We start from the raw sequence: 27,849 nt of genomic DNA on the forward strand, positions 1-27,849 counted from the left end.
AGGTTTGAAGTTACAGCTTTGTACTTGTGATGATTGTCTGGACAGTAACAGTAGGACGACGCAGTTGGCATACAAGTACGCTATGAGTGTGTCTTGTTTTCTGTGTGGCTTTGCCAGCGTTTTCATTTTCCAAGTGGGTGGGTGCAATTGTGCAATGTATATAAGTGTATTTGCACTTGTATGCACAACCCACGGTGCACCTGGAGTGCTGAATAAGAAGCCCAGCTTTAGAAGGGAAACAGATGGAGGAAACCTGTGTGCCATGTCGCAGGGAGATCTGAAGAAACCAGGGAATTCACTCCCTTCAAATACTTGTGCAGACTGTCGTCAGTGAGTCACTGCTCCCTTCACACACAAAGCTTGAAGTCTGGATCATAGCCATTTGTGAAAAGCAAAACGAAAATCTGTTGGAATGCATGTTTGACTCTTCAGATTGAGGTTTTGTTCTTATTATAAATGTTTCCAAGAGCAGCATAGTAAATCTATCCTTATGTGACCAAACCGTGCCCAATTTGGAATCCATCCACCGATCCCTTTCCCCTTTTTTCCCCAAGCATAACTCCTCTCCCAAAAATAGCTCCCCAAAAATATAACGCTGTTCTCCTATGTTCTCAGACTGGAGTGTCTCCTTCTAGGCTCGTTCATCCGTCTGAACCATCTGTTTCTACATTTTACTGCGCCTCTGCTCCTTTTCGTTACCTCTTCCCTGCCCCCGCGTCCCTCATGTTTTCCTTTCATAACCTCTCCTGCATTTTTCTTTTTTTTTTTATCTCACCTTTATGTCTGTCTCATCTCGCACAGACTCAACATTTGCTTCTGCCGCTGGTTCCTTAGTTTCTTTCTTTCTTTTTCTCCCTTTGCTGCCACCAGAATCCTCCTCAGCTGCAGCTGTACCACTCCGGTACGCAATGCATTTTTAAACAGTCCATCAAGTTCTAGCACAACTTGTTTTAAAAATACCTCTGCTGATTAATTGATGGTGGAGACGTTGGAGGTTGGAATGCAAACCAAGATGGCTGCCTTCCCCTCTAAAAGACCTGCCCTTTCTTTTCTGTTGTGTGGACGTGTCGAGTTGTAGAAATGGTGCAAGGACAATTATGAGTCCATATCTGTGCGTAAGGTGGTTTTATAGGCGTATATTGTGCATGGAGATATACATTTACATTTTTGTGTTCATGCTCTTTGAGTCTATTGTGATTTTTGGGTGTCTTGAAGTCCAGAGAGCTTAAGAACAAGATGTTTACTCAAGAGGCAAAGATAAAGGTGTCAGTAAGAATGCTGATCCTTAGCATGTGTTAGCATGAGAGCGAGGCAAGGCGGCTGCAGTACAAAATGAAGACACAGGGGAAAACAATGAATTGCCTGCTGAATAGTTATGAGTAATTCACATTTGGTGTGTTTTCATTTTTTCTTGTTTCCTACACTTTTGTGAACTTGTTATCTCCGTTGGCTAGAGAACTACAGGGCTTCAGCAAGAACATCCTCAGATGTAGTATTTGAATTGTAAACCACTAAAACACAGTGTAGACGTTTCTATACAAGGGTAAAGGATCATCCATCCATCTGTTCATCCATCCATCCATCCTTTCATCCATCTATCCATCCATCTGTTCATCCATCCACCCATGTCATCCATCCATCCATCCATCTATCCATCCACCCATGTCATCCATCCATCCATCCATCTATCCATCCATCCATCCATCATTCCATCCATCCATCCATCCTTCCATCCATCCATCAATCCATCCATCCATCCACCCATGTCATCCATCCATCCATCCATTCTTTCATCCATCCATCCATCCTTTCATCCATCATCCATCATTCCAGCCATCATTCCATCCATCCATCATCTATTCATCCTTCCATCCATCCATCCATCCACCCACCCATGTCATCCATCCATCCATCCATTCATCCATCCACCCATGTCATCCATTTATCCATCCATCCATCCATCCATCCATCCATGTCATCCATCCATCCATCCATCCATCCATCCATCCATCCATGTCATCCATCCATCCATCCATCCATCCATCCATCCATCAAAAGAGTAGCTATGGGCTGTTGTAAAGGTCAGTAGAAGTCTACCTTGACCTGTATCATAAAAATATCTCTGGCATTTGTAACAAACCAAACTGTGATAAAAATCAGGTGAAAATTGGTGAAGTTATTGGTTGGGCCTACACTTTACAAATAAATGCATTGGAGGCGCATGTGAGACCAATCCAAGATGGCGGTACGATGAGACTTCAGCTTGTATAGGCAACGTCTACCTACACATGTCTATGGAAAAATCAGGGGCGGGTAAATGTATGGGGTCTTCAGTGGGAAAAATTAGGGGCAGGTGTATGATAAAGAATGTAAAAGGTTGTTTTCACTTGTTGGTTTATTCACTCAGCCACTGCACAAGAAAATGAGGCTAAAGCTGGACTTCGGCTGAGTAATGCAGCAATGCTTTATTATTCTGCATCAGATTTTCACAGTTACATCACATAAACCCTTGTAGGAAAGACAGACACAAGCCACAACTTAGCTGGTGAACGACTTTGATTTTTTATTGTTGAAAGAAGTGGCAATCCATCTCTCTCTGTACAATACCGACATAAAACTTTATGACACAAATCTGTGCACACATGTAATTTTGTTTTATTTTATTTTACCCTGATGCACAAGTGCTGACTGGAACAATATATCAAAAATGTTTTTTAATTACATTCCATACAAGGAGCATGAACTGATTCAGACAATTTTTTGTCCAAAATATGCAAACTACTGCGAAACCTGTATGCAAAGAATATCCAGATGGTGTAATTTTTTCGATAAATTCTCCATGTATCCAACCAGGAGTTTTATATCATAGTCCATGATGCAGTGTGCTGTTTTAAAAAATAACTGGAAATGTATCGATTGATTTAATAACCTTATAACTGTTTTCCAAATACAAGTTCTTAGCTTGAATATTTATTTTCATTGAACTGCCAGTTCCATCAAATAAGCAAATACAGTTGTAACATGAAGAAGTTTTTAAAATTCTTTTTAAAATATTAGATAGGATAAACGCAGCCATATTACTGTTTCTTCATGCTCTTTTAAAATCAGAAATTGGCTAAAAAGACAACATTAGTACACGATGGCCCAGATCTATTAAAATCCCAGTTTTAGAGCAAATGTCTAGAATTTTGCATATGTGGCTCAACCACAGTTTGCAGGTGATTTAAAGACGCATCACGTAACTCTCTGACCTTAAAACTCCTTGTTCTGGACTTGTTAGAAGACACAGCGATATCTATAATGAGCATTTCTTGAACCACCGCAGCGTAGCAGCGTCCTGAGGCTGAGAAACAGCTTTATACAACTTTTGCATCCAGGATGCTGCAACAGTGTTTTACTTCATGCTAGAAAACACACTGACTGTTTTGAACACGCTGTGTCACAGATTCAACAAAGCAAGAAGCGTAAAAGAGAGAAAGACAAGAGTCATTGTTAGATTGTCTTTTGCTGGCTGGAAAGAGCTAACAGGTCAGGTAGGATGCAGGATGGATGCCAAATTAGCCGTCAATAGGGGACACATGGTGGGAAAAATGGCAAAAGTTCTGTTGTGTGTCTTTCAGAGTGGTTGTGTTAATGAGAAGCACGTGCAAAATGTTGGGACTCCTTGTTGATCATGGTCTCCAATCTGCTGCTGTTCCTCTTGCAACAAAACCGATACGACAGGTGACATCAGGCCCATTTTAACAGAGAAAGTTAGTTTTTGCTCCACGTTTGTGCTTTAGCTGATTAACAAGTGAAACGAAGAGGTGAAACGATGTTCACGTATGTTGCTGCTTCACTCTTCTGGTTATGCTTTGCATTATGCTTGTTTGAGTTTAAGATGTAAAAGCCATTTAATGGAATTTAGTAATTAATTTATTACAGACAGATTTATATGGAGAACGCTAATGGTTTCATTTACAATAATGTTCATGAATTGTTATAAAGAATCTACAATGATGCATTTCGGTCAATAAAGTGTGAAATCTTCATAAATTATCAAATGGCCTGATTTCATTTGAGTCAGCTGTTATTACATCCACCCACAAAAACTTCTTAAGGTGGAATTGAACCTCAGAATGAAATTTTCTGTGTGCCAGGAGAATTTAACTCTGGTTAGCTCCCAATTTTATGAAATCTAAGTTGTATTCAGTTGTGGCCCTGCGAAGGACTGGTGAGCTGTCCAGGGTGCCTTTCGCCCTAAGGCTGATTGGAGATATATATATATATATATATAAAAATATAATTTATTTATTTTTTTTCTCTGAGGGGCCAGGTCGCTTCTTTTGGGGTTGTTTTCATCCAGCAGGTTGCTTTTTTTCTCACACGATCTGGCAACACTGCTTTAAACATAAAAAGTTCTTGCTTCTCGGGGAAATTATAACAATTTAGTCTACTGCTCGTGTTCTTGTGACTCTGACTTATCTTACTTGGAGCTTCCTTAACAACTGCATAATGTGTTGTCCGATTTTTTTTTTCATTTCATCATTTTTTTCCTTTCTTTTACAGTGTTTTTGCTGCATTCCTGAAGGTAACAAAACGTGTACTGACACTTTAGTTTCTAATTTCTTTTCATAGATCTCAGAGTTCAGGCCTCCAGGTTCTGCGCTTGTTTAGTTGCATTTCTCACAGATGCTACTTTTCAGAAAAGAGGTTGCAGGTGCTGCTTTCTTTACTCCTCAAGTATGCATTTATGCTGCTTCTGATCGTTTATTCAAGGTCAATATGACTTACATTGTTCGTTTATGTAAAACAAATGGGTGACCAAAGTAAAAGGTTTTTTTCTTCAAAAGGCATTTTTATATTGTTACATTGACATAAATAAAAGAATCCTTCCCAGCTGGATGCAGCTTGTTATAAGCCAATTATAAATGAAATGAAAGATACTTTATTGATCCCAGAGGGAAGTTGTAACTAAGCTCAGTGTCATATAGGGACTAAGTGAAAGTAAAGAAAGGCTGCAACTCCTCATGGCTCAACAACTCCTCCTCCTCTGCCAGCTGCTCCTAAATATCTAACGTGCTTGATATTTAGATGCTGGTGCATGTCCAGAATAGAGTTTGAAATGTTTGTTTATTATGATCGGTGTGCATCTATCAGTTTTTTTCAGATCTGTGGAAAATTGACCTGCAAAACAAGAAAAATAAAAAGATCAAAATCTTTTTTCATGAACATGGTTTCTGCCAGTCTTGGAGGTCTTTTCAAAACAAGCCTGATGCATTATGTATGTGACTAACACACCTCCCAAAAGACAATATTTATTCATTCATTCATTTATTCAATCATTCATTCATTCAGTAACGTTAGTGAGGATGGGGGTTATGTGGTACACGGAGGATTATGCAAGAAGACATGAAACTGATTTCTGGATGTACTGGAGTTTGCTTTGGAGGGTGACCCAGAAAAATAGTTGCAGTAATTTGGTTGGGAAATGATAAAGTCTTACATTAACCTTCCTGTTATGCTTGTTTCTGAGAAAGGGTAATAATGTTTCAGTGCCAGTTTGACCGAGGACCTGCATGGCTATCCTAAAATGTCAGAAAGAAAAAAAGTAAATTTTAAAATTTTATTTTATATTTCTATTCTATATTTATCAAATAAACACAAATGTAAAATATAATTTTTTTTGTCATGTTTGCTTGATGTATTTTTAAGGATAAAGACCACTATATTTCCTCTTTTTTTTTAATGCAAATGTTTTGCAGATGTGAACAGCAGTTTCCTAATTTACTGCATAATAAAAATGTACTCATAATTGATCTTAAGATTGTCTTTATCCTCAAACATCTTCAGCTATGTCATTGTCACAGTCAAAGATTAATTTATCCCTTTGCCATGGTTGTCATTTGTTTACTTCTGCGGCTCATGACAGTTTGCTACATGTAGCTGCAGAATGTGGTGCTGGTAGATATGGGAAATGAGCTATTTATATTTTATATATTTGTTTCACCAATTAAGGCCAGCAGAAGAAGTTTCACACCAAAAACATGTTTAATTTTTTTTTCTTTTTTAATTTTTAGAATTAAAAAAAGATTCATTTGACCTGCAACATAACAGAATGATTAAAGTTTCAGTGGAAGAGACTGAAGGGGGAAAGCGGCAAATTTTTAAGTGGAATGACAGGAATTCTGAAGATGTTGTTCTCAGATGTAAGGAGGCTGTCAGAGGTTGTGGACATGTGAGGAAGAGTCAAGCTCATTACATACTCTGCAAGAATTGAAAACTTTTTCAGTTGAAATGACAAAACCAAGAAAAAAATTAGGTCTGGTCATTTCATACTTCATGATAAGCTGAGTCCATGAAGGAATGGGGTCTAGTGGCAGGGAATGTGTTGGCTCAGTTATTTGACACTAAACTGTAAACTTCCTGCATGTCAGGGCAGGATGTGTTTAAACACCACATGTTGTATAGATTTTTTGTACTTTCTCACCACCTTGAACAGCTGTTCATTAAAACTTCAGTTTTGTTGAATCTTTCATATCAGCAGAACAACAGAAATGACAAATTTCAGCTTCTTGTCTCTCAGTACAAACCATGCCCACTTCAAAGTTCAAACTAATCACACAATTGTTCTTGAGCACAGAGCTCAAGAACCAGATGCAATTGTTGGGTCTCTGGGAGTCCCAAGCAAAAGTTCACAGAGTCCTTGCTGAACAGCGTTACCCTTTTATTATGATATTGTACTTCTAACAGAGATATGCAATTACAGTCGTCCTCAAATTTATTCATGCTCTTTCATTAAAGAAAGAATTTACGACAGTCACTCAAATAACTGCAGACTGAAAAAAGAAACAATAACTAAAAATTTGAGAAATTATAATTTAGTGAAAGCAGACATTGCTTTTTTATTTTTTGTTTTTTTCATTTAATTGAGTTTAAGAAAAAAAAACAAAACAAACAAAAAAATCGGTCCTGGACAAATTAGAGCATTTTTCTGATGAACTATGGGACAAAATACCTGTCAACAGGTGCAGAAGTCTGACTAGGAGGAACAGAAACTATCCGACTGTAGTGGAAACATCCAGGGATTGTTCCACAAAATATTAGTGTGGGAGTGATGTAACATATATTATTTTATTTATTTGCTTTTGGAAAAAAAAAAAATTCTATTGAACCAGAATTAGAAAACAATGTAATGATTTTCATAAATTTTTTATTTATTCTTACTTTTGTTAATTTAAGCTTATTTCAAAGGCAGTTGTTTTTTTTTTTTTTTCCTTATTGAACAGGAAGGTTTGAATACATTTGAGGATGACTGTATGTGTAGTGGTCGTATGTACCCTTCTTGCTTATGAATTCCATCATTTAGCTTTCTTAGTTTGACACTGGAGCTGCAATAAACAGCTTTAAGTTCCTTGTTCTTATTTTCAGACTCTGGGTAGTCGTCAGGAGGACAGTTGAGCTGCTATGAGCTAAATTAGTTTCTGGATTATCTGCACTTCTTATCTGAAAGAGGTAAGATAGATAGAAAACTTCTCAATTTTATAAACCTGCTTGTTCCTGTTTGTTAGAAGATGCAACGCTACTGGGAGCAAGACTGAGAGGTGGAGGACGGGCCCTTTTAGGGAGGTCTGTAGTGTTGGTCACTGTCATTGCAAACTCCTGATTGTCACTTCCCTGTTTTGATTTAGAGTTGACAGTCCCTCAGAAGGCCTCTTCTGCCTCGGGGCCCCAAACGTTGTCCTGGTTTGCTTCTCTGATGCAAACAAAATGTCGCTCAGATGGTGTGAACACAAACAGAGAACTTTGTTTCTGTTCATGAGGAGTGTGAAGGGCTCTGATGTAGACTGGTTGAAGGTTGAGGCTGAAGTTGTGAGCAGATTTGGTGATTAATTTTTTGTTATTATCATGTCATTAATTTGGAGACAATTTGCCTCCATCCATTATCTTATCTCATCGAACGCAACTGTTGAAAGTTCTTATGTGAAAAGTGCTGTACAAATAAACTTGCCTTGCCTAAAGAATCGGTGGAAAAGTAGATCTGGACGTCGTCAGCACAGCAATGCAATGATGTAGCCAGTAGGGAGCAATAATTCCCGGCTGCAGCCTGGAGAATGGGACGAGCAGGATATTAGGCGGAGTTGGATGTCAAATGGGCATGGTTAGATGGGTAATGGGTGTTAGGGGTTAGGATTAGGGTTAGCAATGTCCACCAATCAAAATGTTGAAGGGGCGGGGTTGGACATCCAGCCCCGTCCAAGATCCACCCCCGCTTCATTCTCCAGTCTGCAGCAAAGACCCTCTCGTAGGGAGAATATAGAGGATGAAGAGGAGAGGACCAAGTTCTAAACTTTGGGGGCCACCTTGGGACAAGGAGGAGACGGCTTGATGTGGACAAACGGTTGTCTGTTTTTTGAGACATGATCTTAAGCAGGAGAGAGCAGGGTATCTAATCTTCAAGGAAGATTCTAGACAGGACACAGTTCCTGCTTTAAAAGCCCAAACAATCAAGGCTGAGTCATGCATACTACATAATACACTAAATATTTTAACATTATTCCTACGTTCTAACAACACACATTACATGTTGCAGCATTGTAACAATACATGTCCTATAGTGTGCTGCTAATGACTAACTGGGAAAGGCTATATCAAACACATTATATTTACCATAATACACTCAAAACCCATCAAGCTACCATCATGTCTCCTCTTGTTCTGCAGCATTGTGGTGACAAGATGTTAAACACTGGATTTTGTCAGCATGTGAAAGGAGCTCCTGAATGGCCAAAGGCTGGTTAGAAATCGGCTTTTCTTTCAGTGTTTGATTGACCAACAGCCTTAACATGTTGGTTTCCCTTCTACAATTTTTCCCTGCTAACACAGAACAGGGATGGGGGGGGTATTCAAAAATCCAGCTATATGACATGGGTGGGCCCTGCGATGGACTGGCGACCTGTACAGGTTGTAACTTTGACAACGATTGCTGGGATAGGCTCCTGCTTCTGGAAAATGGATGGATGGATGGATGGATGGATGACATGGGTGGGATCCTTTTTCTCAATAATCTCGTCAACAATTATAAAAGATATCAACCACTACACATCTCTATTTTGGCTTTGCCTCAATGGAGGAAAAGCTTTGTCTAAACTGAGCCCAGTATGACAGCAAGATTAGATGTAGTCATAAGGGGTCAGCCTTAAATAGTGTGGGGGTGTGTATCAATTAAGTGGCTGATATAAGCTTTCTCTGCTTCAGTAGATCTCAGCAGAAAGTCAGGCTCAGGTCACTGGAGATTGGACATGTGGCATCTTGCTGGGCTGCACACGGCGGAAATGAAAAGCAGCTATAATAAAAGCGCAAATGGAAGCTCTGATGTTTGTAGTTCAACATGTGAGAGTCGTCTCTGCCATCTCTGTTGCAGCCCAGTTTACTGCAGTAATAGATGCCAAAATAACACAACTTCACATCAAGCAGAAAATAATAAGCCAATAAAATACCAGACACACATTTTAAAGGCTTTTTTCTTATTTATTGCAAAACACACAGAGCAAAACAGTCTCTAACGTGCAAATAAATACGCTCTCTTTCTGAAAACAGGATAATTAACCATTACCACGAACATAGAAGCTAAATCAAACTCGCTTTGAATGTGTCCTGGCATATTACACATAAACAACATGGTGCACAGTCAGAAGGAGCCGTGGAGGCGTTGTATATCTGCGAGGCCAAATCTGCCTCCAGCTCTGCTTTCTTTTATGTTTCAGATGCACCTTATCCCTTCACGGTGAACATGAGAAGGCCATAATATGTGTGGCTCCTCCATTGCAAGAAAACAAAGGCAGCATAACATAATCAGTGAGTCGCAGCATGTGTTTGCACCAACGCTTACCCTGCGGTACCTCTCTGTAGGTGATGATCCTATACTTCAATCCCAGCGTGTTCCGATGTATCCTCCTGAGGTGGGTTCGCCTCCTGGGCTTCGCTGTCATGTATGGCACTATCATCCTCAAGCTGTACAGGTACTGTGGCATTTATTTTGTTTTCATGGATGTTTTTGAAAGCAAAAAAACGAAAAACTAAACAACTCCCACTTCCCTCCTTTCACTCGATCACCTCGCTTCTCCTTTGTCCTTATGAATTCATCTTTATCAGTGTCAGTAATTCAGCTCCCGTACAGAAGTGTGTGCAGACTCACCTATAAACAGATTTTGAATTTCACATCAGGTCTGATATTTCTTTGTCTGTCTGCTCAAGCACCTGTTCACACACATGCACTCTGGCTTCATGCAGCTCCGAGGAAGCGATACCAACATTGCGGAAGGAGGTCAAAGGCGGGCCAGAGTGTTCACTTGGCAAAATTACCAATTAGATTTTTTTTCCTGAGCTCGATGGATGGGAGAAGATGCCTCGGGGGCAAACTTAAAGCTGGGTCCCTCCGAGTATCAGAGATTAGAAAGATTTGTCACAGTCCAGGGAGAGAGTGCGTAAGACGAGCACAGAAAATGGAGAAAAGACTGCAGTGTGTGTCTTGGTGGGGATATTTATGATCGGCTATGTATGTCCCTTTATACAAAAATTCTACTTTAGTACCTTCTTTTTGGCTTTGCTGCAATTTTAACTTCCATTGTGTTTGAAAGGGAGTCTGTATAGACAGAATAGCTTAGAAATAAACTTCCTGTACATCAATTCTCACATTTAAGTCGGTAAATTAAAATAAATCTTGTGTTATCTTTTACGAACCTGATTTTCCAATGACATTAGGGCATTGGATAAAATGTAAATAAAAACAAAATGCGGTGATTTGCAAGTCCTTTTCTGGCAATATTCTCTTAAATACACCAGAAAGACACAAAATTTCATTGTCAAATTGACATATTTTTGCAAATATTTACTCAATTTCAATTTCATGTCTGCAACATGGTGCAAAACAGCTGGGATAAGAGCACGATGTTTCCTTTAAAAAACACTCAATCAGCACATAGGTACGGAGGACACTAATTGTCGAAGCTTTTTAGGTGGATTTCAGTCCCGTTTCTGCTTGATGTATGACCTCAGTCGTTGGGTAGTCCACAGTCTCCATTTTTATTTATAATGTACCTGTTTTTTTCAGCAAAAGACACGTCTGGACCGCAGTCAAGCCAGTCTAGCACCGGCACTCATTTACTCTTTGTTGTTGTGACACATGCTTGGCATTGTATTGCTGAAATAAGCAAAGGTTGTCTCTGTAAGAGAGACATTGTTGCTCCCAAGATTAAATGTACTTTTCAGCATTCATGGTGACTTCACAGCTGTGGAAGTTATCCGTACCATGAAGAAGGCTTTACCTATGCTCAAATGGCAACCTCCAGCGGGAAAAAGTGAAGTCTTTGCGGAAGTGCATAAAACTGCATCCTCCCCCTCCCCTAGAGGCTCCAAAACAGAACCAATCCCCATAGACTCCCATGTTGAAATTGCCAACTTCACAGCAGAAATAAACATGTTTACAGTCTGGTACAAAAATCCATTTTAGGTTTAATAAGTCAGGTTCTCCTTCATTAAAACTGTGGCCGGAGTGAATTTTTTTCTAACTTCTCTGTTTAGAAGTAATTTCAGCATATTTTAGTGCCTTGTCCTTTTGATTGACAGGTACTCGATCTCCTGCCACAAGAAGGCAGAGTGTATCACAACAGCAGTGTTTAGCTGGTTAACAGTGTGATTTAGCTTTAGCCCGTCTATCTCCTGTAGCTGGTTAGCTGGTTAGCTCCCTTTAGCTCCTGTTAGCTCAGCTCGCTCTTAGGTAGGTCGGAGTTTACTCTATGTCAATTATCAACCCCCACACTCACAGTCGCCGTCTCAGCTGTACCTCTTCACACATTTTTTGGTTTTCCAGGAGAGACGACACACATGACACTGCCAAAATGGCGATGGTAGGAACCGCCCAATGAGATTTAATTCAGCTTTTCAGAAACCTATGGGTGACGTCGTATAGGCTCTGTCCTTCTTTACAGTCTATGCTTATGCTCCATTATTCATAATAATATGCACATCCAGGCCAAACGTTATCATATGTTGCTGTCCACGTGTCCTTTACCTTGTCATGGTAGGCAATTCTTCCACTAGAAGGCAGTGCAGAGTTAACTTCCAAGTTCTGACAGTTTCAGTAGCAGTAAACAGTATCCAAGCAAACTTTGTTAAGCACACTAAAAACAATAGTTACTGACCAAAGTGCTGAACAGTAAGAATGCATAAAATATTTAAAAGACATTAAATAAATTTACCGAAATAACGAACATGATGGAGGAGACCAAGATAATGAATGTTCCCAGAAAGACATGAAAAGAGGCGCTACAGTAATCTGTAGTGGTCTGTGTGGTTATTAAATACGTCACAGCTTCTTTACTCCTTTCGCTGGTTTCATGTTAGCTAGACAGCAGAATACTGCCCCACAATTTCTACTGGTACAGCTCCATTTGCATGGCTTGGATACACATCTGCAAGCACTGAGACAACAAACATGCATATTTAACATTAACTATAAATAATGCCAACAAATCCCTGATCATCACAGATAACAATGCTTTTTCTGTTTATCCTAGAAGACAAAATGTCCATGATCCATAAACAAATCTGTACCACCTTGTATCATTTCATCTGAGATGAGCTCAGATTGAGTACCTTTCTGAATGTTGTTGTTATCTGGCTTTTCCATTAAATAGTAGAGTTTTAACACAAACTTGTAGGTGTAGTGTATAGTCGCCGGCAGTGGTTTCCCAAAGTGTTCCTGAGACCATTATAATCTTTACAGAATGATGTCAGTTTTAATGCAAAGCTACCTGAAAGACTGAAGGACACACATTGTTCATTGTTTGTGGTTTTCAGCCTTCCTATAGAGTCCTTTATACGAGAAATTTCTCCAGATTTCCTGCATCTTGTGATGATATTATAAACTATACATGATAAAAATCCCTAAATTCTTTGCAATATTACTTTAAGAAACATTCTTAAACATTTTCTCACACTGTTGTTCACAGAAGTGGTGAACATTGCCCCATTTTTGCTTGTAAATGGATTAAACTTTCATGGATGCTCCTTTTATACCGAATCATGATGCACACCTGTTTCCAGTTAGCATGTTCACAACAAGTGTATTTTCTGCATTCCTCAACTTTACCAGTCTTTCAAACCTTTTTAACTTAAAGTTTGACTTTTGAGCTTGTGTTTGCACAAAAAGTCCGCTGTACAAACATGTAAAATGGCAAAAGAAAATCTGAATCTAAATCTGTTTCTGCTGTCCAAACATTTAGATTCATAATAAGAGAATATTTGAAAAATAAATAAAACAAAACAAAATAAACAAAACTACAAAATGAATAGGTGTGACTTAAACATTTGGTCTTTGCAGTGTTTTCAAGGGAATAAAGTTGAAAAGGATTTGCAAATCATTATGTTCTGTTTTTTTCTTTTTTCTTTATTGCTTTCAACAGCATCCCAACCTCATTCATCTGAACAAAAATGTTTCTTTCCTTCTTTCCTTGAATTCATCCTGCTGCAAGAGCATAATAAATGAATCCAGCATGAATAAGCTGAAGTAGCTCTGCAGTTTCTCCTTCTCCTTTTCATTAAATTGGGCATTTTAATGAGCAGAATAATAATAAGTTTTATCCAGGTGCTGTATTGTGATTACACCCAGCAGTTTCTTTTTATTCATGCCATTTCTGCCCCCCCCTTCCAGGGTGTTGAAGGTGTTTCTGTCCCGCACGGCTCAGAGGACGCCGTACATGACCAGCTGGCGGGTCCTGCGGCTGCTGGCGGTGATCGTGCTGGTGGTGTTGTGGTTCCTGGTGGCCTGGACCTCGGCTGTATGTGAAAATCCAGAACTGAGCCGGGCGCTCATTGCCGCCGGTATTACTCCAGAAGGAATGCAGTTCAGCATGTGTCTGCTGGATCGGTGGGACTACATGATGGCAGTCGGTGAGTTGAAGGTTTCAATTCAATTCAATTCAATTCAATTCAATTCAATTTAATTCAATTCAATTCTAGTCAATTCAGGTTTATTTATATAGCGCCACTTCACAACAATGTCGTCTCAGGGCACTTCACACACATTTAAATTCAAGCCAGTTCATAACAAATAGCCCAACTAATAGAAACTAACTGATCAAATCTAGACTTCGATCCATTCCCCCATCTGGAGCTGCATGAGGCGACAGAGGGAAGGAAAATTCTCTTTAAACAGGAAAGTAAAACCTCTGGCAGAACCATCCTCAGAGAGGGAAGCCATCCGCCTTGACTGATTGGTGTGGAGATGACAGGAAACCACATGGTTTCTGTATTTTCTGAATTTTTATTAGAAACAACCTGGAGGGAAAACGGTACAGAGTGAAAAACATCAAATGTTTGGATCTAGTTCTCTTAGATCTGGTTTGAGATTAAGTTGAGTTAAAATAAGATTGTGCGATAATGATGATGATGATGATGATGATGACTGTGAGGAAAAAATTGCTATTGGGACCACAGTTTGATGTCTTCTGTCAGTTGCCCCCATTAGGAGTAACGATCGCTGTATCTTACCGTCATCTGTCGGGCCAACCTTAATAATCGCCGTCACCTTAACTCTCCGCTTTGTCATTCCTGTTTTTGTCTCCTTCCTTGATATTGTCAATATCTCTGCTGCACACATGTCCAAATGGAATAAATCCCAGGTCTCTTTCCTTGCCAAATTTCAGTTTTACATTTTCATCACCAGAATATAGCGGTTCATTGGGACATAATGAACTTTGTCTTCTACAAAAATCCCATAATATAGAAAAGCAAAGTAAATGGGAAAGAATAGGTAAAAAATAAATGGCTAAAAATGAGCAAATTCCTCAATGAAGTTAAGTAAAGAAAGTCAAGAAAATATTAGATTATAAAAAGTACTTGCAACTGAAAATGTATACATAAAAAAAAAAAAAAAAAGTGAAGGAATACTCGAGAAACAATATTTACTCACTGGGAAAAAATACATATTTTTAAAAAAATAAAAAAACAAAATTTTAAATACTCAAATATGTCTAAAATGACAAGAAAATGCACATAATATTTAGTCATTTATCTTTCATGTTTATCAATCAATCAATTGAACATAATTTGTACAGCACTTTATAATCCCTGAAATGCAACTCAAAGTGCTTAACATTAATATGTAATGAACATGTCCCCCCCTTCCAACTTCCTTTCCTTTCCTTTCACAAGTTCATTATTGTTATATATATATATATATATATATATATATATATATATATATATATATATATATATATATATATATATATATATATATATATATATATATATATATATATATATATATATATATATATATATATATATGCATACATGCCCAGCCATCCTGCAGAGTAAACTCGTTTCAGCCGCCTGTAAATGAGATCTAGTTCTTTCGGTCACGACCCACAGCTCATGACCATAGTTGAGGATAGGAACATAGATCGACTGGTAAATCTAGAGCTCTGCCTTCTGGCTCAGTTCCTTCTTCACCACGACAGATCAGAGTCTGCATTACTGCAGATGCTGCACTGATCTGCCGCAAAAAATAACCATTTAATTGAAATCCTGAGACAAGAAACGTGTAAACAAACATTTTGCTTACAATAAAACTATGAATGTACCTTAGAAAAGCAAGTTTTTCTTGTCAGATTTGTTAAAACGTTCCAACTTGAAAAAAGAAAAAGAAAGAAAGGAGAAGTTATCTATATTTAAAGTAGAGGTGAGACTTGATTAAAACAATTCATCTAAATAATTAGAGGCTTTTTAATGAATTAATCTTGACTAATCACATTTTAATCGCATAACATTTGTTGCCCCCTAATTTATTTATTGTTTTTTTTTATATTTAAATAGATTTTAGTTAATTACTGAATCAAATAATAGACAGAGATATTAATATTGTAAACTCAGGTTTTATTAAGGTCTTCAAAATGCACATAATTTTAAAACAGTAAGAAAGATCTAGAAAATGTCCCTGACCAAGTTAGAGTCATTTTAAATACTTTAAGAAACAGCTCCAGTTCTTCAGCAATTGTTAGTTTACAACATGTCACAGTACTTTTAACATTTAAAACATATTCTTTCACATTCTTCATTAATAGACATTAATATCTGCCAGGGCAGATCAGCCGGAGGGATTTTCTGGTCATGCAGCAGAGGTAATCATTGCCTACTCCAACTGCAGCTTGAAGCTGGATGCTGCATGAGGACCGAGCTTCTTGTGTTATCTTCTGGACGGGGGAGGGGCTTATGCAGCAGCTAATCTTCACATTCTTTCACGTTATTCACCAAGAGACTCCTATATCACCAAAAAATTCCCTAAACCTGTTGATAATCACTTTTTCCTAAGACAGACTCACTAGCAGAGTCTGCAAAACTATAGCGCCAATGTTGCTAAGATAGTAACAGGTGCATCAGTGTAATTGGTGTACCAAATGTTTGTGCACTGACAAATATTCCACGATTAAATGCTTAATTTTTCAATAATTAATCATCATAATAAACATATTAAAGTCCCACCTGTCATTTTCAGTGATGTGACTGATAACAGACTTTTACACATTTAACACATGTGGCACCTGTAGACATCTGCAACGAAGTTTTGGTTACTCCACAAAATAGTTATTTATATCATCAAAATAAGTATGACTTGTTGACATTGTTGTGCATTTAGCTGCTTTTACGAGACATCTTCTGAGTTACTGATCCAGCAATACATTTGAACTATGTAAGTACTAGTAATGGTTGTAAAATGTGGTAGATTTTACACGAAACACCACGCTTGAAATGAAAGAACTTGTGATTCAACAAGAGATCCAACATTTCCCTCAGGCTGCAACACAACTGCAGAAGAAACTACAGGACTCTCACTCCTCCTATTTGCCAGAACATCTGACAGCATTATCACTATAGCCAGTTTCAGCTGTGCATTGTGATTTTATTAAGACTTAGAGGAAGTTAAACATTATGTTTGAGCTATATACATCCAATTGCTCAGTTACTCTCTACTATTGCTTTATCCTGCATCGTCTGGATTACGAGGCAGGTGAACGTCGGAGGTGAAGGTACAGCTAAAAAGCCAAGGAGCTAACAACAAAACTCAAAACAAGGGACATAGCTGAGGCGGTACCTCCAAGAAATAATGATATTAACAACAAAGATCTGGCAACAAACAATGAGCAATGAGGAGAAACAACGAACAGGTGACTACACAGAGATCCAGTAGACAGGAGAAACAGAGGACACTTAGATGCAACGGCATGCAAAACAATCAAAACTACTGAGTAGAGGAAACAAGTAGCAGATAAATAAATAGGAAACACAAACATTCAAGTTGTTAACGCAAGGAAAATAAACAGACCAAAATAACCAAAACCCACAGAACATAACAGTCTACAATAAACCTTCTATCAATTCAATAATTTATCAGGATATGATGAAAGATCATCTTTTTCTTTCATGATGAAAGGCTAATGGACTTGATTAATTGCTAATCAATGATAATGAATGCCTCTAGATTTGCTTAGTCTGCGGCATTCAGGTGTGTATTTGCACAATGCCAAAGAGGAAAGATTTCAGCATTGAGTTTCAGAGAAGCAATTGTTGCTGCCCATTGATCTGGGAAGAGTCAGAGGGGGTTGAGTTTACTTTCAAATTAATCGGTTTCTACCTAAAGATGAAGCTCTTACTTTTTGCTCTAGTATGGGGTGTCAGTGGGTTTGAGCCCTGCTCCTCAATGCTGCTTCAGCCCTGTGGGGGACACGATTGAGAGTGCCATAGTACGTTATGAGCAGACTGATGACTGATGACGATGATTATGATTATGATTCAGATAACAGCTTTGTTTTGGGTCAAGCTAAGCTTCGTTTGGCTCAGCTTTGAGTCTTTAGTGGTCTCTGTTGGACTCCGAAACAGCCAAATCGGGGGTCAGTTTCCACCAAAACCGAGCAACCGCTTCTCCAAGATGTTTCCCACTTACCGATGAGCTCCAGAACCATGACCAGCTCCAGTCACGGTCCAGTGCTGCCACACATGAGTTCGAGTGCTAGTTACTCAGCAAAATTTGCGAGACACCAGGAAACCGCACACATCAAACAGCAGAAACCCATGTTGTCTATTATTACCACTTGGTTTTTTTTATTTCATGTATCATGTTTTACTATATTTATTTATTGATTTAAGTAGGCGTTTTTATTTTACCTTATTACCTTGTATGTAAGTTATTTTTATGAGTGCATGAGCAGTTGGTGTTCACAATTCCCTTCGGGATTAATAAAGTATCTATCTATCTATCTATCTATCTATCTATCTATCTATCTATCTATCTATCTATCTATCTATCTATCTATCTATCTATCTATCTATCTATCTATCTATCTATCTATCTATCTATCTATCTATCTATCTATCTATCTATCTATCGTCCTCTGCGGGCCGGTCCCACGCCCAGATAAATGCAGTGTGTTGTTTCAAGAAGGGCATCCGGTGTAAAATATATGCCAAAAGTTCATCTCTGTGATGATTCACTGTGGCAACGCGTACAAAAGGACAAGCTGAAAGTGGAAAAAACAACAACTTTCTGCTCTGGTCACATAATATTCTGCTTCATCTTCATCATCATGCAGAAATGTCTCTTAATTTTTCGTCATGCAAACAGGAACTCGGCCAGCAGACATCTCACAATGCATCCACTTATAACAGTTTTGTTCTGCTGCCAATGATGTGAGGGATAATAATAAATATTGTGACAGAGGAAATATTCTCCAAGCAATAAGGAAGCACTTTGTAGTGCTCACTCCCTGATCAATAATCTTAATAAAACACAGACATGATTTGTTTGGCTTGAGACGCATTCACTAAGGCTTTATTTGGCAATAACTAATAATTTTCTCCACAAAGGCCTTTCAGAAGTCCATCACTGAGCAATGAGAAAGATTAATCTCACCACCTAAAACACTAAGAACAGCTACCAATCTTTGCAGAAGTGGATGTCCAAGCAAGTTCAGCCCAAGGTTAGACTGTGCAGTGCTCAGATAAAGAGCTACATCTGAGACTCTGCAGACCTTAGTTTGCATATTAAATATTACAGACCATGCAGTGCAGTTAGAAATGGACTGAAAACGGATCGTTTGTTTGTTAGGCTTGAAGGAGGAAGTCTCTTCTCTCTAAAAAGATAATGGCAGCACAGCTTAGGTTAACAGTTGTACGTGATCAAACTAAAAGATTCCTGGGACCATGTCCTTTTAATGGACCAAACCAAAGTTTGTTCTTGATGCACATATGTGAGCACCTCTGTTGAAAGCCAAACGCAGCATGTCAGCACAATCACCATGACTGTCAAGTATGGGAGTGGAGGGACCATGATCTGGGCTTTGTTTTGCACCTACAGGACCTGGACACCTTGCAGTCACTGAGTTACACACAACTTCCTCTGTATAGCAAAGTATTCTAGAGTCCAGTGTGAATCTTTCTGACTCCTAAAGCTTGGCTGAAATCCATTCATGTAAAAGAACAGTGATCACAAACACAGATCCAGTCAAGATCCAGACTTTAATCTGATTAAAATGCTGTTTTGGGGCCTCATAAGACTTGTGAAGAAGCTAGTAAATGCAAGCCTAAATTAAATAAATCAACATTGTGAAGAAACAGTGATGTTAGAAGTTGATAAAGTCAAATTTGTTGTTTTTAAAAGTGGTTTTAAATGCCACTGGATCAGTTTTCAGAAACTAGTTTGGCTTAGTTCAAAACATGTAGTTGCTCATCTTAGTCATATTTATTACATCTTAACTATTTAACCTCTTGCTTTACTGTTTGGTGTAGCATATTTTACAGACAATGTGGTAATAAACCCGGGTCATCTCTACCGCTTGGTTAGGGTGTGCAACATGAAAAGTAAATTATTGCAATGCCATTTCATGTTTGACCATTTAACTATTAGTATACTATTATATAAATGTGCAAAGAAATATTTTTCTCTTGCTTGTTTTTTTACATGATACTTTAAACCAAAACACTGAGAGAAGGTGCCTTTTCGACTAAATGTATAATGATCTGAAATTATAATCTGAATGACTAAAGAGATAACGGTAATGATCACATACCTTTGCCAATAAGTACTAATGATGCTGAGTGCTTGTAAATGTGTGAGAGTTCAGACCACGGTTTGGTTGCTTACAGGCTGTGACACATTTGCAAAGTGCTGTTTCCTGGAATAGGCTGCTGTAAATTAAATTTCATACGAATGCTGGAAAGTTCTGCTGACGGTACAGTATCTCATGACCTTTCTACCTTTGGGACAAATTGTATTTGTGGAAACATATAAGGCTCCTGAGTGGTTTTAAGTCCTGAGGCGCCGCTGACATAACTAGAGGAAATTTTTGTTAAAAAAAAAGAAAAAAAAAAAAAAGAAGGATTACTCGCAACCTCAAGGAATTGAGTCTCTAGTGGCTCATCTACACTTTTCTCATTCACTTCTTCTGGAAATGGTGCTGCTCTGACACTTTAGAAGTGTTTAGAGATGAAAATATGTCTGTTTTGTTCAAATTTGGACTGAATTAAACAGCTGTATGTCAGTAGAAGATCTGGTATAAATGTGCTAATCGTCCCTGCTTTGATATGTTTACTGTTGATAATGAATAATTTTTTTCTTAAAAAAACATAAATGTTCCCTTTTTTCTCAACAATATGAACAACATCTTTTAGGTCCGCCACATTTAGAAAAACCTTTGCTCTGTAAAAAGATAATGTTGTGAATTTTAATGAAAGGAGCCACATTTTTATTCACCTTTCCTTCCAAAAATCACTTTAATGAGTGCTCCTGCATGTTAACAGTGGAATAAAAAAGATGACTGGCCAACCGTTTACCACAAGCATGTCTCCAGGGTGCCTACATGGGAATCTTTCCCAGAGAAAAAAAAAGTGTAACAATGTGAAGAAAAGCTCAAATCAGACAAAACTAATGGCTTATTATACCATTTTTGAATATGCTAGACCTAAATAGTTCATGCTCAACCCAGATTTCTGACTCGGTACAAAGCAGTTTTCAAATTTATTTCACACTCAGTATAAAAACACAACCGAAATCCATCTTTAAGTGTTCTTTAAAAGCAGCAGTATCGAGCAGTCTCTGCATAAAGTAAGTGATTGGAGAGCAGCCAGCAGACGAGTGGCCTCAGGAGTCAAATGATTCTCCAATTTTGTGTGCATTTCAGATTTTATTTGCAAAGAAGTGAAACTGTTGTCGTCTGCAATGGTCACCGTAGTGAATACCAAATGTATGCTTGGATGCAGCCCCCCTGACATAGCCGCTGCACCTCAAGAGGCAACCTTGCAGGAAAAAATATGACAAAACGTAAGAAAAAGCCGCCTGTCTGCTATTAATTCAGCCTCTTTATGACACAAATCCAAACTTTTCTCGTAGAGATGAACGAAAGCGACTCAAATGCTATGAAGTTTTGTCCCTCAAGTATCCCTGAAGGCCCAGACGGCCTTGAATGTGCACGTGTTGGAGTACAGGATCTTAAATGACAGATTCTAGAAGCAGGAGGCAGTGATGTGCACCTCAGTGGAGCCAGTCTGACAGCAGGGGAGACTAATCCTGTTTGGAAGGAGGGAAAGGACGGATCCCCGAGAGAGGCTCTGAAAACTGATAGACGGGCAGACGGAGGGAGCGAAGTGGCAGCAAAAGGAGAAGAAAGAAGCCTGTGAAGTGGGAAGCTCACAGCGATGCATCCAACGGTGCAGAGTGTTTTCCAGCAGCACAACTTGAGAGGAGGAGAAGACGGGGAGGGGGCCTGTGGCGGGAGGACAGCTGAGGACACTCTGGAGAAGGAGCAGAGGAACAGCGACTGCAATGACAACTTCCAACACACACATAAGGAGCTAAACAGTGAGAATCCCTCTGGTTGTGTGAGGATGAGATAGGAAATGAAGCAGCCCTGCTGTTTGCTCTGACAGCCTGAGAGAACACACGCTAATGTGCAGCACTAAAGGACAGGAAACACCCTTCAAAGCTGCTTTGGAGGATTTTAACAATGTGCCGTTCCACACTGATAATGATAATAAGCTGTTAATATGAACTTCCAATTAGGCTGCATTAGCTAGAACTGTGTTCTCTATTTGTTCTGCTTGTTCTACTGTGTTCTACTTCTCTCAGTGCATCCCAGTTCAGAGGCTTACTACCAAAGATGGCTTTAAGTGGGAGAGAAGCTTTGAAAAGCCCTCACCCACAGCAGGTGCTGCTAGCTTTGTCATGTTTGTGTGCTTTTACTTTTCCATTTAGTCTTCAGTGTTTAGTAGCCGTGGAAAGCGAAGGCTTTTCAGCAGCACGCAGCTCTGTCATGGCTTTGGTCTGTGGTGAGAAACAGCGTTTCAGCCTGTAAGTTCAGGTTCATGTAAAAAAAAAAAATTCTGTTAAACTTTGAAAACCTTTGAGGAAACTGGGAAGCACCATTCATTATTGAGATTTGCTCTTCGTGCTAACATCTAATTCATTTAGTCTGTCTGATGTCAAATATCTGATCATCACCCTGATTAAAGTAGAGTAAATAGGAGGAGGTTTTTGTACGTGTTTTTGTTAAAAATTATATTTTATTAGATTTTCCTTCTTTTCTCTAATCTAGTATTTAATTGTTTTCTTATTTATAGATAATTTTTTATTTGGGGGTGGTGCTGTGATAAGCCTAAGTGGCTTCTGCCTCTAACATGAACATGTTATTTACATTGTCTTGTTTAGCAATTGAAAACTAATTGTTTGTTTATTTTCTTGCTGATTTGTTTAGACTATTACTGTTATTGTAGGTGCGAAATAAAGGAAATAAATAAAGCTAGCCATTTACGACTGATTATTGGATGGCACTTCAGTTGTAGACTTACGATAGGCCAGCTTTACCTTGATGATGTCATACTCAAGCATGTCTGCTTAACTCTGTATCAGCCTAATTAAGTGTTTTGAGCACAGTTTCAATGTGTTGCTTCAACACACTACAAGTTATGTGACTATACTCCAACCAATGACTCATCTGATCCAATGTGCATCAGATATGAGTCGATTTCCTTCAAGGGGTTTTAAAGGAGCTGCTCTCATCACTGTCTCAATGCTTTAAAAGAGGTTTCAATCTTATACTTTCCCAGCGGCATTCTTCAGCATCTACATCCTATTTTCCCATTTAAAAACACTGATTTAGCTGGAAATGTTTACAGATTAGTAACCCTTTTTCAAGTTACAGTATCATCTTCATCTAAATTAGAGTAACAATTTGTATTAATTTAATTCGATTCAGTTCAGCTTTATTTGTACAGCGCCACTTCACAACAGTGTTGTCACAGGGAACTTTATATACACATAATTTCATGTCAATTCATACATATCCTATAAAAGAAACCAACTGATTGCATTGAATCATGACTTCGATCCAATCCCCCATCATGAGCATGCACGAGGCGACAGTGGGAAGGAAAAAAACTCCCCTTTAACAGGAAGAAAACCTCTGCCAGAACCCGGCTCAGGAAAGGGCAACCATCTGCCTCGACTGGTTGGGGTGGAGAGGACAGGAAAGACAGATCAACATGTACAACTGCACTTATTCAGGAAGACCTGCAGAAAAAAGGAGAAATAAGTTAGACGGCAATATTGGCATATATTTATACATTAATACATTAAAGAAATGGAGCAAGGTACTTCTCAGTGCATCAGGTAATGTCCCCATTGCTCCGTACACGGGTCCCGTACATGCAGACTCCAACTCAGGAGCTGCTCATATCCTAACTATAAGATTCATGGAAAAGAAGAAAACAGTAATACGGTGCTAAGAACATTTCCTTTATTTAACACTAAAGGCCCATTAATGCTCTCCTGCGGATGTAAATAAGTATGTTGTTTCTAAGTTTGTCATACGTTGCCGCCTTCACACTTCCATGTGTTTCTTATGTTGTCACGGTTGTTAAGTTAATTCCTCCACTAGTGGGTAGTCCTGAGTTTAGAGTTCACCTCTGTATTCTGGCATCAGAATCAGATACTGGTTGGGGCTGTTAATGCTCTGCTATGCAGTTGTTTTCAACAACCCAACATGCCCACATTCAACACTCACACAGCCTTTCTTTAACAGCTTCCACCATTTCATGGCATTGTTGTCTTATTCTGCTTGTGCTTCTTCCTGTTCCTCTTCTTCTTCTCTGGTTTGTTCCTTTTGGTGGTTTCATGACAACTCTACTGCTCATCACTGCCCCTGCAGTCCTTTATGGTATTGCTCCATTTGCTGCATTGAGGAACAGAAAATGCCAAAATTATTCCTGTAAATGATGCAGTAGAGGGACAACCATGTCTGTCCACCTGCAAATTCATCTTTTGCATCGAGCATGAATGGGCTTCGAGCAAGCGACAACCTCCGGCGGTAAAAAGTGAAGCCTATGCTATGAAGTGCATAAAACTGCAGTCCCCCCTTCATCCGCTAGGGGCTGGCTGTAGAACAGAGCAAATCCCCATAGACTCCCATGTTAAAAAGGCCAGCTTCACGGACGAAATAAACATGTTTACAACCTGGTTCAAAAATCCATCTTTGGTTTATAGGTCAGGTTTACCTTCATGACAACTGTGGGGGGAGTGCATTTTTTTTTAACTCACTCGTTTAAAAGTAATTTAATCTCAAAGTTTGGCATATTTAGAGGCGGGTCCTTTTGATTGACAGGTACCGATATCCAGCTTCAAGTCAGAAGAACGTAGAACAACCGCAGTTTTTAGCCGGTTAACAATGTGACTTAGCTTTAGACCGCTTACCTCCGTTAGCTTGTTAGCTCCCGTTATCTCTGAGTTAGCTTGGTTAGCTTTTAGCTACAGAAAGCTCGGAGTTCGCTTGATGTCAATCATCCACCATGACGCTCATGGCCCCCCTCTCAGCTCCACCTCTTTGCCCATATTTGTATTTTCCGGGTAAGATGACGCGCACGACGCTACCAACATGGCGACGGTAGGAAACGCTCACCGAGCTTCAATTCAGCTCTTCAGAAACCTATGGGTGACGTCACGGAGACTCCGTCCATCTCTTTATATACAGTCTATGGCTTCAAGTAACAGATGACATTGGGAGTCCTGTGACAGCCTTGAACAAATGGCGCCCTTGCAATGCTTCCCCTCAGATGCCTCACATGTAGATTGCCAGCTCTTTAAATGCTTTGAAGCAGTGAGTTGATTTCATGGCAGACATATTAGTGTTTCATTGCTTACATTTCACTGTCCCTAGCTTTACCTGGCAGATTATTCATTGGACCTTGATTTTGTTTATTTTCTTGAAGTGTTTCCACGCTGAACTCTTTGCCAGTTGTTGTCTTTGGCTCTGTATGTTTCCTATATTCACAGTCCATTAGCATCCGATCTCATTACGCCAGTACTTTATACCAAAGCCTTGCAAAATTAAAATGTTCTTTGCTTGTTTTTGTCCTGGAAGTTGGCCAACAGCTTGGTAAATTGACGCTGATTAAACCCCTTTTGAACTGCATTACTGTGGCGGCAGTAATGCATCGCTGCCAGGTGCTGCTTAAAACCTGACAGTCACATACCAACAAGATAGTCACATAAATTATTCAGTTTAATAGAATTAAATAACCATTAAACATAGAAATCTTTGCCAGTCTACAACATACCGATGATTCTGTTATGATTTATAGGCTAGAACGTTGTGTCATAGTTTCAGCAAAGTGTTGAAAACATTCCACAGAGATTTTGCTCTGTATTGACATAACGCTTTACACAAATGCTGCAGATTTTTCAACTGCACATCCATGATGTGAATCTCCCATTCCACCACATCCCAAAGGTCCTCTATTGGATTGCGATCAGGTGACCGTGGAGGCCATTTGAATGATTTTCAGTTGGTAATAACAGGGTCAAAGTGTGCTCATTAGGGGTCCACAGTGTGTATATCAGCAGTCCAGCCTGTCTGGCACCAAGAACCAGAAATGTTGAGTCACTTAAATCCCTGTCAGTGTATGCTCAGAAATATCTCAATAGCCATTGGATATTTTGTCAGTTTTTTTGATGAAATATTTATTTTATTTATTTTTTTTTTTTACGACATCCTCTCTGGAAATTGCTGTCAGGCTATGTGACTGAGGTGAGACGAGATGATAGCAGGAATGTTACAACATGCTGTTGAGGGAGCTCAGTAGAGGGAAACACTAAACACGGTGAAAGTCTTGCAAAATACATAGCTGGATAGCTACGTTTTGAATACTAACTCCAGGATGTGGAGAGGTTGGGTGGAAACAGCTCACCAGATTCTTTATTACACCTAAATTTAAAATTAAGTTCTCTCAAACCAGTGTTCCCAGTGGTGGATGGTGTGTGGAAACAAGGAAGCACATTATGTGTCTGTTTGAAAGTGCAAGATTTTTGGATAAATGTCAATTCTATTTTAAATATAATTCTAGGATATCAAAGATCAAATACTTTTAAAATGATGTACTTTGGTAATATAAAATATTACGTTGTTAGTAATAATTTATACCTGACCAAGATCTTATTGACTGCAGCTAAAAAAAGCCAAAACAAGAAGATGGCTGGGATTGGACCCACTCTTAATTCAATTTCAATTCAACTTTATTTGTATAGCGCCACTTCACAACAATGTTGTCACAGGGCACTTTACATACACGAATCAACATACACATCAATTCGAGCCAATTCATACATATCCTATAATAGAAACCAACTGATTGCATCGAGTCATGACTTCGATCCAATCCCCCATCCAGCATGCATGCGGCGACAGTGGGAAGGAAAAAACTCCCCTTTAACAGGAAGAAAACCTCCGGCAGAACCCGGCTCAGGGAGGGCAGCCATCTGCCTCGACTGGTTGGGGTGGAGACGACAGGAAAGACAGATCAACATGTACAATTGCACTTATTCAGGAAGACCCGTGGAAAAAAGGAGAAATAAGTTAGAAACTGCAATATTGGCGTATATTTATACATTAATATATTAGAGAAATAGAGCAAAGTACTTCTCAGTGCATCAGGTAACATCCCCATTACTACATAAGTAATGGATGGCTAGACTATCCATAACTATAAGAGCAAAGAGCATAACCTGGATAGTACATGCAGACTCCAACTCAGGAGATGCTCATATCCTAACTATAAGAATCATGGAAAAGGAAGGTTTTCAGCTCAATCTTAAAGGTGTGGAGGGAGTCTGCCTCCCTAATAAGGCTGGCGATTATAAGTGAAATTTACTAAATGGAAAGGAGAATCCTTTACAGACAACTGGAAAAAGTGGACATAGTATGACACTAAAGAAAATTAAATTAATATCATGGATTAAGTACCGCACAGTCACAACCAGTAATACTATCAGACCCCACATATATTACATATTATTTTAATTCCTTTTACTTTTAAAAAAAAAAATGTTATTTTCATCATCACTTTTTGTTTGTTATTGATGTTGTTCTTTATATGTTATGTGTGTGTAAGAAGATGTGCATGTATTCAAGCACATAAGGGGAATATTGCACAATGAATATTAATGCATGTGTATTTGCTTGTATATGCATACACTGATATGTGAAGTATAAGTGTATAAATATATGTGTAATCATAGAATAAAATTTATAGTATAAAATAAATCTTGCATAACAAAGATAAATAGGACAAAGGACAGAAAGAAAAAACTGATGTTATTAACAATGTCAGCTGCAAGTGCCCAGAAGGAAGGTTCATCACCTTTTTAATATCTTTTTCTTTTATACAATAACTCTTCATAGAAATTGCTGTAAATTAACAGTGAACGTATGTTACTGCCTGTCGTAATAATTCTACATCCCACACATGTAATTTAACAGCTGATCC

At 38.8% G+C, this 27,849-nt stretch overlaps 1 protein-coding gene across 1 annotated transcript in view; it reads left to right on the forward strand.

Moving 5' to 3' along the window:
• The window catches only part of gpr158b (G protein-coupled receptor 158b), a gene marked incomplete at both ends in the record, with an annotated part of 113,736 nt that overhangs the window by 65,563 nt on the left and 20,324 nt on the right, over nt 1–27,849 (forward strand). The window contains 2 exons of the mRNA XM_079244339.1: nt 9,892–10,001; nt 13,694–13,932. Coding sequence (XP_079100465.1) covers nt 9,892–10,001; nt 13,694–13,932 — 349 coding nt within the window. The remainder of the gene's footprint in view (nt 1–9,891; nt 10,002–13,693; nt 13,933–27,849) is intronic.

The sequence above is a fragment of the Telmatherina bonti genome, assembly GCF_933228915.1.
Source record: "Telmatherina bonti genome assembly, chromosome: 7".
Lineage (NCBI taxonomy): Eukaryota > Metazoa > Chordata > Actinopteri > Atheriniformes > Telmatherinidae > Telmatherina > Telmatherina bonti.